Source organism: Centrocercus urophasianus, unplaced genomic scaffold (genome assembly GCF_019232065.1).
Source record: "Centrocercus urophasianus isolate 14NV4802_14NV808 unplaced genomic scaffold, USGS_Curo_1.0 seq_938, whole genome shotgun sequence".
Lineage (NCBI taxonomy): Eukaryota > Metazoa > Chordata > Aves > Galliformes > Phasianidae > Centrocercus > Centrocercus urophasianus.
The window spans coordinates 1-18,941 of NW_024885575.1; the positions used below are offsets into that span (position 1 = coordinate 1).

Consider the following 18,941-nt stretch of genomic DNA (forward strand, 5'->3'; position numbering starts at 1 on the left):
GCTGGGCTGAGAGTAGGAATGGCGCCGGCATCAGCGTGACAAGCCGTGCAGCAGTCCGCTATGGAGGAGGATCCGGAGCTGGAGAGGTGAGGGGCGGCCGCACTGTGCAGAGGGTCGGGCCACGGTTTCTCCTTGGTGCTGGGCTGCTCTGTGGGGTTGCGGGGCCTCGGGCCCGGCCCGGTGTCGGCTCCTGGCCTGCAAGGGCTCGGCGTGGGCGGCCTGCGCACTGCTCTGAGCCCTGAGCCTTGGGCTCTTGAGCTGGACGATAGCGTACATCTCTGCGCAATTGTTCCTGTAAGCGTTCCTCTGGTGTTACTTAGAGGCGAGAGTGAAAGGCCTTATAAATGGGTGGTTAAAGTTATTTGGTTAATGAAAAGAGGTTGGGGTTTTTGCAAACAGCTGCGTGGAACTTTTACAGAGAAGTGATCCCATGGTTCTGTCTCATAACTTCTAAGGGATGTATCTGAGAGTGCTGGTGGGAAGGCCTGACAAAAAGGACACAGGAGTGCTGCTGGATGACAAGCTGGACATGAGCTGGACGTGGCTGCCTTTGCTGCCCAGAGAGCCAACTGTATCCTGGGCTGCATCCAAAGCAGTGTGGCCAGCAGGCCAAGGGAGTGATCCTGCCCCTCTGCTCTGCACTGGTGAGGCCTCACCTGGAGTACTGCATGCAGATGTGGAGTCCTCAGTACGGGAGAGACAAAGAGCTGCTGGAGTGCATCCAGACAAGGGCTACAAAAATGATCCAAGGGGTGGAACACATCCCTGTGAGTGCAGGCTGAGAGAGCTGGGGCTGTTCAGCCTGGAGAAGAGAAGGCTCTAAGGTGACCTGAGAGTGGCCTTCCGGTATATAAAGAGGGACTGTAAGAAAGAAGGGGACAGACTTTAGCAGTTTGTTGCAGTAGGACAAGGGGACATGGTTTCAAAGTAAAAGAGCTGACATATAGACTGGATGTAAGGAAGAAGTTCTTTTATGATCAGTGTGATGAGGCACTGGCGCAGGTTGCTCTGAGAGGTGCTGGATGCTCTGTCCCTGGAAGCATTCAAGGCCAGGCTCTGTTCAACCAAATAAAGCGCTAGGTGTCCCTGTTTATTTCAGGGGGGTTGGAGCAAGTGGCCTTAAGGGTCTCTTCGAATGGAAGCGATTCTATGTTAAGTCACTTCTTTCTGCTTAGATCTGACACATTTTTGAAATTAGATACATGTGATGCCACTGGTGGTGGCAAGGATAGAGAGTGTAATGCTTTCCAAGAAGCCTTTAATTCTTGGTAAGGCACTTCTTTGCTCAGATCATCAGTTTAAATATTAAAGCTTCTTTTTATATAGGCATGAATGCTGTTTTTGTTTGTGCCACTCCAAGCACTTTTTGCTTGCAGACAGTATTTTGTACTTCCAGTGCTTAAAGCTTATAAGCAGGAGGGAGACCAACTTCTTACACACGCAGGTAGTGGTAGGACAGTGGGGAGCAGTTTTAAACTAAAAGAGCAAAGACTTAGGTCAGAGGTTAGGAGGACATTCTTTACTCAGAGTGTGGTGAGGCACTGGCATAGGCTGCCTAGAGGAACTGTTGGTGCCCCATCCCTGAGGAGCTCAAGGCCAGGCTGGATGGGACCCTGGCCAGTCTGAGCTGGTGGGTGGCAGCTGGCCCTTGTCAGGGAGGTTAAACTAAATGGGATTAAAGGTCCCTTCCAACCCAAGCCATTCTGTGATTCTTTGACTCTGCGCTGCCTGCCTTCTGCTGCTGCTGTGGTGGGGACTTGTGTCCCCATACAGTGGTTAAAACAGGCTGCCCTCTATTCTAGGAACCTCTTCTGGAATTCCATCCTGCTTCGGACTGCTTTGGGATCCACTGTTCTTTCCATGGCAGCGTGTTGGAAAATGGGCATGGAATGATGGGGTCATGAGGCTGTGTTGTGGAGCTGTAACTGCTTTTGCATGTGTTTTTTCAGGTCTGAAGTGAATTTTGTTTCCTAGCATTCCAGACTGGAATCTGCTAAGATAAGCAGACTCTGCTACTTGTTTGTAATTGTTTAGGAAGAGTCTTCATCCAGCTTGTCCTGTTCTGTCCCTACTGCCCTGTTTTTGTGTGTCTGACTCATGCTTCAGCTTGTGTCTGAGGCTTTCTTCACATCAGTAGAAGTGGGAGTCACTGCAGAAGGGGAATGCTGACCTGCAGGTTACTGTGCAGCTGTTGCATACTATGGATTTAAAAAATGAAGTAGTCTTAAAATCAGTAAAGTATTACTGTTCACTGCGTTTTACTCAGTTATTTCCCATTTCACCCAATAACCTTTGTTGGAAAATTGAGCTGGTGTTTTTTCCTCTGAACTTTTCTGGTATGTCAGTGCAGATCCAGACTGTAAGCCAGAGGTATCTTGTGATCCCAAAGTAAAACTGGCATAAATTCTGTTTGTGTGTAATGATGATGTTAAGGTATATGACCCAATAGGCAGTACTGTAAAGAAAACCCTTACAAATCAGCTACCAGGAACTGTCTGTTTCTGCTGCAAGCATGTGTACTTGCTTTTGCTACTTAATTTCTACTAAATCTCCCCACCTCTTTTTTTTTCCCCTTCCTAAATGGTGTTTGTGCTTGGTGTCTGTGTTGGAAGCACAGAAAAAAAAATGAGGTTCCCCTGGCAGTGTAAAGGCAGAGATTTTATTTTACCATGTATCCAAACTGTTCCACAGTGAAGTCTTTCTCTCACTAGCTATAAATATTTCAGAATCTTATTAGAATTGCCTACCATGCCTGCTTGGAGCATCATCTTGGAAGTAAGTGTTTCCTAAAGAAGATACTGTTCTGAGTTCCAAGAAAGACCATTACTGGGTTTTGTAACAAGAGGCCTCTTGTTGAGTTGAGAATTGATAGCCTACTATTTTGCTGCATAGATGTCCTAATTACACTCCTTAATAAGTAAGCTTTGCACCTTGGAGAAATTAATTGACATTTCTTACTATTGTTTCTAACATTTAAAATAGAAATGTCATAATTAGGTCATTATTTCCCATTTGTGCCTTATCTCCCATGGCAGAAATTGGTCTGCAAGCTGATATCATTGTTTCAGATGGAGCTGTCGAGAACATCAGCATGGAAATGTCCTGAAAATAGCACTTATGAGACTGATTAACAGAATATTTAAATAAGCTACAATCTTGATCTGTGAAAGATGAGAACATCAGCATGCCCCGTGTATCTTCAAAGGCAGAGATGCTCTACATTGAGAATTTTGGGGTGTATTTGTATGTGTATTTGTATTGTGTATTTCTTTATCCTTGCTATGAATGTTCTGGCTTAGGCTTCTTTTCTGGCATCTCTTTTCATCAATAAGTGTGTGCAGACAGGACAAACTAGCTCATAGGAGTTCATTATGAACAACACTGGCCTTCGTTACTGTTCCTCCATTGTAGAAAGCATTATCTTCAGACCTTTGATTAACTGAAGTTCTGGGTGACAATTACTTGGATATAATTAGAACACCCAACATCTGTTCCTATTTCCAGCCCTACACACGACCAGAAATAAGTTACATTGTCAGCATAACACTATTTTGAGTATACTGATTTTAAAAAGAGCCCTGTTACTTTCTCTGGATCTTGCAGCTCTCTGCCAGGACCAGGAGTCCAGCAGGTAGGTCTGAGCATTCAGTGATGTGGGGGTCCAGCAGCAAAGCAGCCTGCCCTTTCAGGTTATGGTATAGACTGCAAGCAGTCAGTGATGCTCTGAGGGTCTTTGGTGGAGCTGCATGTGGTAAGATATCCCTTCTCTTACTTCAGGAGCTGTTGAATGCCAGTATTGCCTTTCTGCTTGCATGTCTGTGTGTTTCAGTAGTCGATTGCGTGGTGTGAAGCAATTCCACTAAATACATTGCCGTTGCAGTTCTTTGAGATCTCCAATAAGACAATGGCATAAGCAGCAATGGCAGGGTTAGTTAACTTGTGTGCTTGCAGAGGCCTAACGGCAGCAGGAGGCCTTATACACAGCTCTGCTCCAGCTCCCCTACCCCTGGTGCCACCAGCTCCCAGTGGCCCAAGGCAGTGCAGGGCACCAGGAACCCAAGGCCAAGACTGGAAGGATGAGCATCTCCTTCCTGGTGTCCCATTGCAGTGACTCGGTGCTGCAGCATCTTTGGGACTGAAGGATGTTGCTGTCTGGGATATGGGACATGTTGTGAGATGGTGAGAAGGAGCATTTCAAGGTTGCACAAGGCTTATTATGGGATGTTTAGGGAAGAAACCAAAGTTAGGGAAGGGGGTTGATATAGGTGATTCAGGGAGGAGTGGAAAAATAAATGAGTAAGGGAATAAAAAGGACTGGTCATCTGTGAACAGGCTGCTGGTAGTTACACGTGCTTGGTCGTGCCCTATGCTTGAACAGCACAGTCTGTCCTGCCTGAAATTCCTTTCCAGCCCTTTCCTGGTTGAGGACTCTGTTCTATGGGGCTGTGAGTGCAGTACCTGGAGTCAGAGCAGGGTTGGAGGGACCTCGTGTCTGTGGTGCCAGCAGCTGTGTTGGAACCAAGAGCTGGTGGGTTGCTGCCAGCACCTGGGGAGGCTGGAGTGGGTGACACTGGATGGTAGCCACTGCAGTGAGAAAGGGCCCACATGCCTGCAGTGTATGTATGCGCCTGCTGGGCACAGATTTTCAGCTTTGCTGCAAGTTGGATTTGGGGCACAGAGCTGTGAGGCTCTCCCAGGCTGTTGGACCTAGCATAATGTATTTTCCCCTTACAGTTTTGTCTATAATTAAAAGCATTTGATAGTCTCTAGTTATGTAGTGTTTTCATCGCCTGTAGCTGTAGTTCATATTTCAGTTTATAAGTTTGCTTTTTCAGAAGAATGATGAAGCCCAGTCCCTGAATGAAGAATAGAAAACAGATGTAATTTTGCCTGACTTCAAAGCTTAATATTCTCCCATTCTTAGGACATGTGCACTTTATAATGCAAATTGTTAGAGTTTGTGAGGTGGAAGCTTTGCCTGTGGCCTTGGAATATAGATGACAAAGTCTCATCCTTCAGAAATGTAAATAGATCTTGGACAATACTCATGAAGATATAAAGCATTTGTACACCTGCACTCACGCTACTGTATTGTTCAGCAAAATGTGATTGCTCAAGAAGAACTGCCACAAGTTCAAAGTAGTGCTTGCTATCCTTGCTATGAAAGGTGCCAGAATGATTACTGTGCTCTTTAATATGCTCCTGCCTTTTGTTTTCCACTCCTGATTTCCATCCCTTTATTTTCTTCTCATGTGAAAGCTGTGTGCTTGGAGCTGAATCTGCCAGCTGCAGGAATGCTTCAGTTGTAACCACGCTGTAAAAATGAAGATGGCAAGGAATGCTGAGTCCCAAGAGGCCTTTAAAAGCAAAGTAAAAACCCTGTTTGCATAGCTTTTAACTTACTTATGCAGAGAATGTGGGTTCAGTGAGTGGAAACACATCATTTCAAAGATGATCTGAGAATTTTTTCCCTTGGTCTGTGCACATCAGAAGGTCTTTGTAAAGATGCAGTGATTAGGCATAATAATAATAGTAAAAGGCAGTATTATGCCATAACTTCTGTTACAGCTGAAGATGTTGACTTCAGGTTGCTGAGGCAGATGCCAAGTCATTCTGATCTGTGATATAAACATTGCAAAGTAGTATCTCATATGGCTTATAATTCCTACCCAAGTTAATAGAATTGATGTCACCATATTAGTTTATTCTGATGTTTCCACTAAAGCTGAACTGCAGCTGTTTAAAATATTTATGTGTGTGTTTTATTACTGTTTTATGGCTGAAATGCTTTGGTTTATGATTTTTTAAATAAAATAATGGCAGATATAGAGGCTTTTAATCTGACAGCTATACAGATTTCTTACAATCGCAACATCTGGCAGCTACAGTAGTAACAGTGAGGAGCTTTTTTCCTCTTTCCTGCCCTTTGTCTGGTGCTTCTGTTTGAAGGCTCAGGACAGGCTTTCAGAGGCCGCGTGCTCCTGCTGTGCTCCCTCTGAGCTAGTTCATGCTGCTCAGGTGGTAAATTCTAAGTCTGGAGAGAAAAATGCATTTTGCCTTGACTTCACAAAGTGTGTGACATCTGCTACATTTTGGTGGCTGAGCCTGCGTTTCTTACAGTTCTTGCAGTACTGGGGCATTGCAGTGCCACGTCTCTCTGCTCTCGCCTGGGAATGCTGCTGTACCTGGCTAGGTTGAGAGGGCAGTGCTGCATCTAGGTGCAAATAACTCTGACACAACAGCTTACTGTGCTGATACTCCATTTCCTTGAGTGAGCAGATGCGCTGAATGTTGTGGTGAAATATGTGCTTAAAAATGGACTTGAAGTACTCCAAGCACAGCTGCTGCTCAGATCATACTGATAACCTTGGAGGCAATTCTGTGAGAGACCTTAAGCCAATGTGCCATTAATAGATGAGTGAATGGACAAATAACACTACAGTTCTTGGTGCATTTCCCTGCTGTTGTTTCTGTGGGCTCTTTATTTTGCAAACCCTTCACATGCAAGTTGTAGTCTGTGAGTATCTGTGTGTCTGCCTGGCATAGATCTCTTTTTTTGGATGGAATTGTTTCCCCTTGAAATGAAGGACTATTCAGACAGATAGGTTGGTCAAGGAGCATTTCTATGCTCTTTGAGGATCAATGGCAGATTCCAGGAGTTTGTTTAGAAATCTTCAGTTAAAATGGTACTTGCTGTAAATTGCTCTGAAGTCAGGAAATACTTCAATGACAGATTGCTGTAAGTGTAAAATTTGACAGCTCTGCTTGCGGTTCTGCACAGGTAGCTATACAAAGAGTGGCTGTATCTTGGTGCATTTTGCACTGTACCCATCTAGCACCAGTTTGTTTTCTCTTACCAGAAAAAAGCAAAACATGACCAAAAGCAATACAGAAGAAAACATGTGTGTGCATATAAAATGTCACCAACCAGTCCTAATGAATGGAGTTGGGAAAATTTATGTTAGGACCATAGCAAACTGAAGAGGGATAGACTTTGACTGACTGCTGTGTGGCTGCATCAAGTTTTTTTGTTAAGTACTGAAGGAAACGCGTTACTATTTAGTTTTAATTCCTATGCATTTTATTTCATTCACGTATAGTGTATGCAATTAAAGCTAAGACCTTTTGTGTTTTCTGTGCAGACTTCAGTAACCTAAATGGTAACAAACAACTGTGTTAGATGTTTAAAGCCCTGCAATATTTCCTCACATAGACCTGCCATAGAAGCTGCTTGCTTTTTGTCTTGGCTCTGCTGCTTCTGTTAGATGATGAGCCTTGAATTGTCTAATCTCAGTTTTGGCTTGACATCAGAAATTATACTCAGGGTTTTTTCTTTTTTGTAATCTGTTACAGCAAAGCAGCAGAATCCTAGGATGCTGCGAGTGCTGTAACATCGTGATAAGGCTTCTTTGCACCTTGAGTTGAAGGCTCAAGAACTCGCACCTTTCTTTTCTTGCACTAGGTGAATGGTGATGCTCTTGGTCGGCTTGATGCCAGCGGCCATTCTGCCACACTACAGCTGGGAGAGCTGAGCAGTACATACCCTCTCAGTTACCTCCTGCTTTTAATTCCTTGAGCCTTCAGTCTTACCCATATCAGTGCTGCTGATGCTTAGCTTCATGTTGTGAGTTATAGCCAGGTGCATAGCTCTCCTATTCTGTCTAACAGTTCTCACTGGGTGGCATCTATATTGCTTACAGTTAACTTACCCAACTGTTAGCTTATGCATCCAATTTGTGAAATAAATTACTCATTTTATCTCCTTATTGGCTTTCCCATTAACTTCAACCATGTAATGTCAAACAGTTATTAAAGTTTTATTTGAAATTGAAATTAACGTGTAAAGAAAACTGAAAAGATTGACACTGCAGGAATTAGCTACAACTTGAGTAAGTTGCATTCTCCAATGACTTTTTAAGTCAGCATGGTTATTTAATTGCTTTAGTGTTAATCTGGCTGGTTTGTACTGGAAGATCAGGGTAATGTGAAGTCCTTTTTGAATGGCAGCTGTTAATAAGCAGAGACGAGCTCCTTTCTTCTACCACTGAACCACAACTGGTACAGTTTAACAACTGGTAGAAATATGTCAGCTGGCTGCTTGGTATTTTGCTGGTGTCATCTAATTGGTTTTGAAACAGATCTGCTATGCTTGGAGGACTTGAGGAAGAAACAAAGTTGACAGCAGGGGAGAGTGTTCCCAAAAACCTTGGGGACTGTGCTTTTTAGAGTAGTGTACCAGTTCCATGCACTTTATTTCTATTCTTGAATTGAAATCAACGTTGCAGTTGTTGTGTTTCCAGCTTTTCCTCTTTCTTCCCTGTAATGAATTAAACAAAAAAGCTTTCCACTTTACATAAGTGCGTGAAGTAGTAAGTTCTTGTTTTCCTCAAGTGGTAACTCTTCCTCTCCTCGTGTTTAGGAAGGCTGTGGAAGAGTTACTGAAGGAGGCAAAACGTGGGAGAACCAGAGCTGAAACAATGGGAGCGATGGGCTGGTAAGTTGTGCCAAAGGAAGTGAATGACTGATGCCAAAATAGATTTTGTATTTAATGGGTGACAGAAGTCTTTGTGTTTTAATTTGCATCATGTTTAAATATTTTCTTCACCCAGGTATTAATTTGTCTGGGCAAAATTAGAGCCCCAATAATAAAGAAGCCAAAGAAAATTCTGCCAGCATAAAATTGCTTGGCTGAATGTGTTGAAGGCAAAGTAATTGGAGAGCTGGGTGTCGCATCTGGAGTGGTATTGCCTTACTACCATAGATTGAATTATGTTGTAAAGTTTAGATCAGAACTCTATGAGTCTTTATGCATATGAATATATCTATATATATGTTACTTTCATACAGGCCATATGTTACTTGGTTGGATCCTGCTTAAATTAAAAAACATTGATAGCACATAAAAAGAAGCCTTAGCCTCAAACAATAAAAATAATAAATTATCCTCTAGCAGAGAATCCATGTATAAATTTCAGCTAAAAAATGAACTGAATCTATAACCTGGCTTTTGGAAGGAGACCTTTTTTTATAAGTACTAAAAAAATCTATAACGCTGAGGCTAAATTGTATAGCAAGTGGGGAAAAAGGTATCAGTATTTAAATCCGACGTGAAATATGATGGTAGATCTTCAATGCAATATTTCAGGTTTTACAGGTAGATTATAATGGAATATAATGAATATAATTGCAATGAAAGAAAAAATAACATGGTGAAAAGAGTCATTCATCTTAAAATAATGTATCTGACTTTGATAAGAGGCTGGCTGTTGGATCTAGGGATGTTCACACAAGCAATACACCAATTGAGTGTGGTAAACTCATTTGTAGATAAGGTCTGGCTTCCTCTACCAACAGCATTACAAGATAAGCCTGTGCTGGTTGTGAATTTCTTGGCTGATTTCTTAGCTATGTTTGTTTTAGCAGCTCTGAAGAGATGAAAATTGTCTTGCTCAAAAAAGACAATCCTTTATGTTTTCTAGACAAATTTTGTGTGTGTGTATTTTACGCAATATTTCTGCTAGGAATGCAATTTACACCCTTTATAGGAGAATAATTAAATTGATTTAATCCCCCAGAGTGGCTACAGTTTTTCTAACACACTTGTCCTCTGTGAGCTTTGCCAATTTACCAGGTAAACCTATGCAGATAATTAGCGCTATTAAGTGTTGTATGCACCCAAACATTTGCAAGTTAATTGCAAATGTGGAGGATTTCTTCTGGAAGATACTCTGGCATCCCTCCCTGACTTTGCTACAGTTTGTGCAGCCTGGAATATCTTCCTGGAGTGTGCGTGGGCCTCTACTCCTGGCTATTTCTTATTCCTTGTCTGTGTGAGAGCAGAGGTCCCGCACAGCTATGGTTATTGGCACAGGGGGGTTAACATGTGGCTTACAAACACCCAATGCCCAGAGGCATAGCAGAGGGTGCCCTGTTCTTTGGAGTAGCAGTTGGTTGGGCCAGAGTTGTGCTCAAGACGTAGGAGAAGAGGATTTCCAAGAAGGCTTCAGAAAGAGGAGGGCTATTGACATGATGTTTGGCACAGTGATAACCTGAGATTGTTGAAGTAAGGATCTTTTTAACTGTGGAGAAATGTAAGAATAGCTGTACTTTACTGACTCAAATAAGGGATCCATCTCTGCATTGCGCTGTCTCCGTCGGTGACCAATAATTAGGGTCTAGGAAGTGGGATAAGAATTATATGAGAAAATAGCAGTACATCCTCAGTATGCAGTTCCAGCTTCTAGCAGCCTGCAGCTCAGGATATTCTGCATTGACAGGTGATATTTTTGCATATGACAATTCTCTCAAAGAGAGAAAAATCTTTGGAGACTGTACTAAGCTGAGTATTGCAGTGCAGCAAAATACCATCAGATGTAAACATCATTAAACAGTAAATCCCAAAGGGCTTCAGGGATTACATCCAGTACTGATGTATACTCTCGCAACTGTAAACTACTGAAAAGAATATAGCTGCTGTTCTGAGCTTTGTGGATGCTAAATGAAGTGAACATGAAAATATATGTTAAAAGACCAAATCCAGGAAAGCATAAACTGGTAGAAGCAAACAGATGAGATCATCACCAACTTGATTAAAGCACAGTCTTGATGGGTAGAACACAAATCCTCCCTTCTTTGCCAAACTCAAAATGATTACAGGTGTGGTTCACACACGAAGACCTGTGGGATTACCTCAGTCTTTTGTCATGGGAGTCTTGGAGGAGCAATGTAGAACCCCTGGAAAGATCTACCATAAGGCCATCAATCCTGCATAGGCACTGGACAGTGGAAGTAACTGGACCTATGGAAAGAAGATTGGTTTTGCCATCTTTTCTTTGGATGAGGAGAGGCAAATGCAGCTGCTGCTCATACTTCACAGATTCCAGTTTATGTTGTTTTCAGCAGCTGTTGGATATAGGGAATTATATGTCAGTGATATTTGACAGGAATTAGTTAATAAAGGGAAGTGTGTGTCAAGGTGATGTTCACAGAAAACTGTTGTGCATACCATTACAAAGGAATAGAGTCTCCTGGTGGGTGTTGCTGGAAGCAAAACCTTAGCCAGCAAGCCTCTGAACACTGCTCTGGGACTGTTTTCAGATCTATACAACTGCTCCATTACTGTTCACAGTGATTAATTCTCCACAGCTCAAGTACAGTGCTTAAAGAAGATCCCCAGGCATCCCTACCTAGCTTTTTGTAGTCTCCTCATATGACGTGTATAGTCAGTTGCTGTTTGATGCTTGCAATTCAAGCTCAGACATAGTGTAGCTGACAGTCAGGAGAAAGATGTGTGAAGTGTTGTCCTTCAGCCCAGCTCCAAGACAACAGTTCAGCCTTGAAAATATAGGACAGTGTTGCTGGTTATTACTTCCAGTTTGAGAATGTTTTGTCTCTATTAGGTTGCCTCACAAGTTTTCTGTGGATAGTGTGGGTAGGTGCTGCAACCTATGTGATTCAGGTCCTGTTATAGGGGAGGCTTGTCCCATCACAGAGATGGGCACTGACACTGAGCAAAAGCTTTATGCAGAAGAGTTACTTGACACTTGTGGATATGTGTATTGGGTTTACATGGCAAGATTTTGGTGGAATGAGGTGAGGGGACTCTGAGAGTGGAGCAGAGAGAGTGAGCTCTGTGAGCAGAACTCAGCAGCTGCCCAATGTCAGAGGAGGAGTTCCAAGAGATCTGCCACTCGTGGGGCCCCATGCTGGAGCAGTGTGTTCCTGAAATGATAGGCTCTGTGATACAGAGCCATGTTGGAGCTGTGCTGGAAGAGCTGCAACCTATGGGAATCCCATGCAGGATCAGAAGGATGGCATCCTGCAGAAGGGACCCTACTTGGAGTGGAGGCAGAGTGACCATGAAAGAGCAGCATAGGCGAGCGTTAGGGACTGACTGCTGCCCCATTCCCCTGTGCTTTTTGGTGGGAGGAGGTAGGGGAGGGTGGATGGGAGGAAGGTGGTTGTAGTTTCCTTTTTGTTCTCACTACTCGTTTGTTATTGATTGCCAATAAATTAATTTCCCTTACACTGAGTCTGTTTTACTTGTGTCCTTGTCTGAACCTGTGAGCTTTTTCATCACATTTTCTCCTCCTGTCCTGTTGAGGAGAGGAAGTAAGAGAGTAGTGCTGGTGCTAGGGTATCTGCTGGCCTTAAACTGCCACAACATGGGCTGCGTGAGCTCTCAGTTAAGAGATCTAGCTGATTGGCTTCACACTTTACTTAAGATTGGTGGTGTGTAGGTCCATGAAAGATTTGTTCAAGAAATATTAGATGTTGTTTGTTGCTTTTATGTTACCGACTCTTGAGCATTGACTTGTTCCTTGGATGTTCTAAAGATTCTTGCTCTTAGCACTACATTATTACTAGTTCTTTCAGTCATCCATTCATATGTGCTTTCTGGCCACAGTGATTCTTGTGATGCTGTAGAACCTGCTGCTGATGTGTCTGGTTCAAACATGAGTGGATCTAATCACAGGAAAGAAAATGTGTAGGGGAAAGGAGGATCCTCCTCTGAAGATGTTCATGTGAAGATGAAGAGTAGGTAACTTAACTTTCTGTGATGCTGTTAGGATTATGTGATTTTTGAGATGAGAAAAGACATTAGAGCAGCTGTCTGGAAGTTAATGCTTGAAGAACCAGCTGGATCCAAGATGGGAAGTTAGGGACAAATAGAATTGGAACACTTGAAATAGATAAATGTATTACAAAGTTGTAGAGGTTGGAAGGGACCTCTGGAAATCATGTAGTCCAACCCTATGCTAAAGCAGGCTCCCTGGATTGCACAGGAAAGCATCCAGCTGGATTTTGAATATTTCCGGAGTAGGAGGCTCCACAGCCTCTGTCTGCAGCTTATTTCTCTGCTCCGTTGCCTCTGAAGTAAAGTTGATCTTTCTTCTGTTCATATGAAGCTTCTTGTGTTCCAGTCTATGCCCATTTCCCCTTGTGTCACTGCACACCACTGAAAAGAGCTTGGCCCCGTCCATTTAACTCCGGTCCTTTAATATTTGTAAGCATTAATGAGATCCTTTCTCGGTCTTATCTTCCCCATGCTGAACTGCCCCAAGTCTCTCAACCTTTCCTCATATGGAAGACGCTCCAAGGCTCCAGTCATCTTTGTGATTCTCCACTGGATTCTCTCTAGAAGTTTTCTGTCTTGAACTGGGGAGCCCAGAACTGGACACAGCACTCCTGATGTAGCCTCACCATGGCAGTGCAGAGGAGGAGAACCACATCCCTGCACCTGCTGGCCACACTCTTTGTAATGCACCCCAGGATCCCATTTGCCTTCTTGGCCAAAGGGCCACACTGCTGGCTCATGGCCAACCTGCTTCCCAACAGAACACCAGGTCCTTCTCTGCAGAGCTCCTTTTCAGCAGGTCAGACCCCAACCGTGTGCTGATGCATGCAGATATTCTTGATTCATCAGAGGATGATTGACACAGACAGGGTATCCTACACTGCTATATGTGGGGATTCGCATTGTGTGTCTTCAGGTAGAATCAAGCTATAAGCTCAGATTTTCTTACAGGTTTTGTCAATCCTATGTATGTAATTCATAAGCTTCCTAAGAGCAGTGGAGTTAGGTCTCATTTAAAGGGCTTTTTTCACTTTGAGAATGTCAGTCAAAATACTGCAAAAGTGACTATGGGGACACGTTCTGGAGACTAATTATTTCTTTTTCTTCTGGTGTATGGACCTGTTCTTCAAGGATCCTGGCATCAAGTGAATTGAGGCTGAACTGGCTTCCTAAAATAAGATATGGAAAACAGGATATTTTGGGATGGCTTGTTCAGCTCTGCGTTGTCAGAGCAGATGAAATTGTAACAAATAGATAAGTGTTGGAAGCGTTAAATTATTTTTAGCTCTCTTTCTTGCAGAGTACTCCTGAGATTAGTTTCATGCCTATATATAGTTTTCTGCCCAACCAAAACCGAATCAGTTGGCCAGAAACATTGCAGAATGTGAAATAATAAGGATAAGAAAGATTTGAGGGCATAGGAAAGGAGATACACTATGTTACATCTTGTCTTTGAATGAGTGTTGTGTCATTATGCAGGAACACTGCGATGTGGTTCCACAGCATCTTTTTCATTGGATATGAAGAGGTGAAGGAATGAGGCACAGATGGACATTGTGCAATAAGTATTTTAAACTGTTACGATCAGAGCACAGGTTCCCATGCAAAGTCCTGCCAGGTGCATCTGGCTGCCAAGACCGTATGTAAGAGTTTGCAGTGTGGTTCCAGGCAGCCTCTTTTGTGAGATCCCTTGTGAAAGCACAGCAGCCTAGATTACTTGCTTTGGAAAACTGCTCTGGTAGAACAACCTCCAGCTGCTTTTTGTGCCTTCAGTCATTATTCTTTTAAATACTGTATTTTCCATGGTAATTTGGAAGTGGTAGTAATGTTTCTCTAAGTTCATGCATAAAAAACTGTTTCCTTGAAAGATCTGATGATCTGATTTGTATACTGAGGCTGACTGTGCCAAGCCTGTTTGACATGTTCTGTTACACAGCAGAAGGGAGACTGGCAGTGTACTTCAGCATCTTAAGCAGCGTTAGTGAGTTTTACTGAAAAGAAGCCATAATGTACACTTGTGTACTGAACTACTGTGCTAAACTTGATGGCAGGCATTGGCTGAAAAGTAAGATGATTATTAAATAGAAGTTGACTGAAAACATCAAAAGGGAGAGTAAGAATTGATGTATGTATGCAAGGATGGTTTGTGTCTCTTTTTCTTGCTTAAACTGTGAAGTTGCCATTTCATCACTGCATAGCAGAGAAATGTGAGGGGATGTAAGACCTGTCTTTGGAGGGAGATGGGATTCTTTGTGTAAATACAGCAGGTAAACTGTTACACTGAGTGAATGCTTTGCTGCAAAACTGAGTCTGTTTTGTAAACTAGATTGCTTTAAAACTGTAGTGTGCGTTCATGGTCATGCCTGCAGTTCTGCTTCAGGCAAGCTTGAGTTTGGCACCTTAATGCTCTTTTAACACCTTTTACTTTTTCTTATTTTACTTCTACTCTTTCACTTATTCAAAGCTTTTGCAGTTTGTTCTGTGGCACAGTTCATAGCCAGGAGATTGTGATCCACCATGCATAGGCTGCGCTTTCTTCCCGATACTTCATAATTTACATGGAGGGCAAAGCTGTCGCATTGAGCACTGCAGGAACAGAACTGCAGCAAGCCAAAGGCTTGTCTTCAGGAGTGTGCTAATAGGAGTATTCTACAATTTTCTTACCTTCAGAAATGCTCTAAAGGACATGAGTGAGTTAATAATGCAGTTCTTTTTGAATTTTCACCATTACGTATATGGCGTATATATATGTAAACGTTTTGGACTTATGAGTGTGCATGTGTAGTGTTTCTCATATGCCATAATCTCATTTATTTTCAAGACTTAATGGCAGAGTACGTTTTGTTAAAGACTGAGGTCAGTGAAACTGATGTTTCTCTTCAGTGCCATGACTTACTGCTGCTCCATGAAAACCCAGGGGCTCGTTCTTTATCACTGTGATAGTGAATTAATGGCATCCCTTTAACTGACCCTGAATTCCTGCGTTTCTCATCAGTTTTCATTCTTAGTATAGCTCAGGCAGCACTCCTAGTGCCAAAAAGAAATAAATACTTCAGCAAAATGGATTTATTTAGGGCAGACTATCTCATTCTGGTGCTATATATGTTAGTGCTTAATCAATACATTGGCTTTTAAGAAAAGGAAGAGGAAAGAGACAAATGTAAAATAATTTGTACCTTAATGCATCCAAGAGAAAGCTTCTCGGTAGGAAGCATTGAGATACAACAGTTCAATGCTGGCATAAGACATACAGAGGACTTGAATGTTGGCCGGTGTTTGCGTAGCATGGCATTTTGTTTGCCATGTTCTTAGCTGACGTAGCTTGAATTGGAAACACTCTTCTACTGACAAATATTAGCTGTGTACTTGCACTCAGTAATACACCTAATACATAATGACTGTCTCCTTGGTTTACAAAACATCTACACAAAGCATCTTAATTATTATTTTTCTTTAAGCTAGATTTGACCTCACCGTGGACTTGCAGTACTTGAAAGGAGCTTATAATCAGGAGGAAGGCCAACATTTAGCATGGGCAGAAAATGACAGGGCAATGGGGAGTAGCTTTTACACTAAGTGAGGGGAGATTTAGATTAGACGTTGAGGGGAAATTCTTTACTCAGAGGGTGGTGAGGCACTGGCACAGACTGCCCAGAGTGCTGTGGGTACCTGGAGGTGCTGAAGGCCAGGCTGGATGGGGCCTTGGGCAGCCTGAGCTGGTGGGTGGCAGCCCTGCCCATCTGTTGGAACTAGATGATCTTTCAGGTCCCTTCCAATCCAAGGCATTTTTTTACTCTATGAAAATAATGTAGATTTATATGGATAAAATCTACAAGGCTCTAAACTAACCATGATGTCAAAATGTCAAGAAACATATAGCAGAAATGAAACAATTTGGTTGTTTAATGCATACTTCTAAAATGGCTCTAAGTTCTTTGAGGACAAGAACAAGTAGTGCTTAATAGGCAGATCTGAAATAAATACGATGTCCAGTTCAAAGGCATATATTCAAAGCTGTATTGTTTTCATTCCATTCTCTAAGAGATGAAAAATTGGGAATAAGTAGTGTGGAACTGATACCAGGAAGATAAATGCAGTATAGAGTATGTGTTTACTAAAACAGGCTAATAAATTATGTGCAATGAGGAAAAAAAAAACAAGTTGGAAACAATGGGAGAGAATTAACTACATGTCTTTTCTATTCAAGACAAAGAAATAAAATATTTTGTTTGGTGGTTGCTAATGTAGGTTAAAATTTGCATGCCTCCTTTATGTGTTTGATTCCTGAAGTTATTTGGATTCTTCATGCAGATGTTTCTTTTACTTTCTAAATATTTCAGATATTTCAATATTTTATTTCATCTACTACAGTCAGCATTATAGTCTTGTAAAACATTCTCATTTGACTTAGAATGTTACTAAATATTTGATTCCTAAATTGCTAAGTTAAGCACTGACAAACAAATATATTGTCACCTTACAAGCAGTGTGGTAAACATGAGCATTGCCCCATCTGCTTCCTGCTGCCTTGTGAAAATCATGGATTTTCATTGCATTGAAGTAAAATAACCTTTATTCTACAAAATAAGGTAAAGGAAGAAGGGAGACAACCTTGAGTGTATCCTTCTGTACTGAGAGTTTACACTAGGTGGCATGCAAGGAAAGCCAAAATACGAACGTGTCTCAAAGTTATTGAAGTTAAACTCTCAGTTTTGTCTCAGGATGTTTTTATCTTGTTTTCTGATTGCTTTTATATGTCTTTCAGGTTGAAATGTCCTCTTGCTGGTGCAAACAAAAGATTTCTTATTAATACCATCAAAAACACATTACCGTCTCAGAAAGAACAAGACCAAGAACGTGAGCAAAAGGAAGTCAGCAAGGAGCCAGAGCCAAACAAAAGCAGGAAAGAAGAAAAACCAAAGAAACACAGAATTCACCCATACACACCCAGCTTTCAGTCCAGAAGGAGAGTCAGCTACTCTCCCCCTAGGCACCGAAGCAGGAGCCAGCACACAAAGGATAAGTATGAAAAGCGATCTAGCAAACGATGAAGAGAGGTGAATATGTGTTGTTACAAGCCAAGAATGTCATTAGACATCAGACTGCAGGGATGTTTAGGTCTTTTCAGAATGAGATTCTGTTCAGAATAGATTTTTGAACTGGTTTCTTGTGTGAGAAATAGTTAGAGGTAGCTTTATAGAATCTTTCTTCGGGACCTTTAAGAGAAAAGTGAAGTGCAGCATAAATCTTTCAGTTCTCTGAGAACAGACATTCCCTTCCCTTTGCTCCTTTCCTCTCTCCCTTTCTGGCTAAGCTTAGGGTCTTGGTAATGGAGCATAATATGTGTGTCACTGTCTGATACAATTTATTTAGTCGTATTACCCCTTTGGAAATAAATTTAAATTAAGCTTAAGTCTATCTATAGTATAAAGGTAGCAGAACTTCTTTGCTGCTTAACCAATTGAGAAGTTTTGCTTGTTTAGATTAATTTAGCTTTACAGTATCTGGAAGAAAGGAAAATTGGTCAATGCCTGGCCAAGCACGTACGTTTTGTATAGAATATGGGAGTTTGGTTTCTTTAGACAGTATAAAAAGAACAGATTTTAAGTGGGCAACACTAGTTTTGCTTTCCAGAAAAGACTACTACAAAATACTGGTCTTGTGTGTTGTATATTCACAAACCTATCATTGATAATAATGAATGTTACCCCTAAAAAGCCATAAATGCAATAATTGTCTCTGTTTAGACTTCCCGGTGTAAGGAAGTAGTTTGAACAGTGTGTTGTCATGGTGCTTTCAAAACAAACCTTGAAGATAAAATGGTCATGTCTCTGTCCACTGCTAAGAAGTTTCCAAGTAAAAGTGTAGAACTAGAAATGCAGAGATGTTTAAAAACAATCAAATGCTCACTTTCCAAAACTGTATGGCAATTTTTTTGTAGTACGGTTCTTAAGCTTGTGACTTTGAGCATGTACAATATACATCAGCATATTCCATGTCCTTTTTTGTTTGTTTGTTTTCCAGTAACAAACTTCTGTGTGAAATATTTTGTATTTTGGATGTTCTCAGAAGTATGTTTGTTTTGAACATAGGTTTTGGTTTCCGAGTGTGTTGACAATAAAATTTCAATTGTTCATTAAAAGTGCTTCGTGATATTTATGGTGCTTGTAAGTTTCTTAATTGAATTGGGCCTCTGTCGACTGAGAGAAATGAGCGCTGACACTTGGTGGTCCTTCAGTGTTGCGTCAGGACAAGAGTGCCACCTATAGGCACATCTATACCTTGTCTTGCTGTGCATACCTGTCCCTCTTGGAAGGATCGTGTTTCACTAGGAGATGGGGAACCCAAGGTGGACATTTACCGT

General features: G+C 41.9%; 1 protein-coding gene across 2 annotated transcripts; it reads left to right on the plus strand.

Moving 5' to 3' along the window:
- Window positions 1–18,732, plus strand: LOC122171723 (protein POLR1D-like). 2 transcript variants are annotated; one of them, XM_042839469.1, is made up of 4 exons: window positions 1–86; window positions 456–644; window positions 8,420–8,494; window positions 17,343–18,732. In XM_042839469.1, exons 3-4 carry the CDS (start codon window positions 8,478–8,480, stop codon window positions 17,626–17,628), a joined length of 303 nt encoding a protein of 100 aa, XP_042695403.1. In that variant the 5' UTR covers window positions 1–86; window positions 456–644; window positions 8,420–8,477; the 3' UTR covers window positions 17,629–18,732. The 2 variants fall into 2 exon arrangements, with proteins under 2 accessions (XP_042695403.1, XP_042695402.1); XM_042839468.1 differs by lacking the exon at window positions 456–644.
- Window positions 18,733–18,941: the final 209 nt, after the last annotated feature.

Coding starts and splice junctions, on each gene's coding strand:
- LOC122171723 (XM_042839468.1), top strand. CDS start 61: ATGGAGGAGGATCCGGAGCTGGAGAG. Junction 87..8,419: donor GAGGATCCGGAGCTGGAGAG/GTGAGGGGCGGC, acceptor CCTCGTGTTTAG/GAAGGCTGTGGAAGAGTTAC. Junction 8,495..17,342: donor ACAATGGGAGCGATGGGCTG/GTAAGTTGTGCC, acceptor TATGTCTTTCAG/GTTGAAATGTCCTCTTGCTG.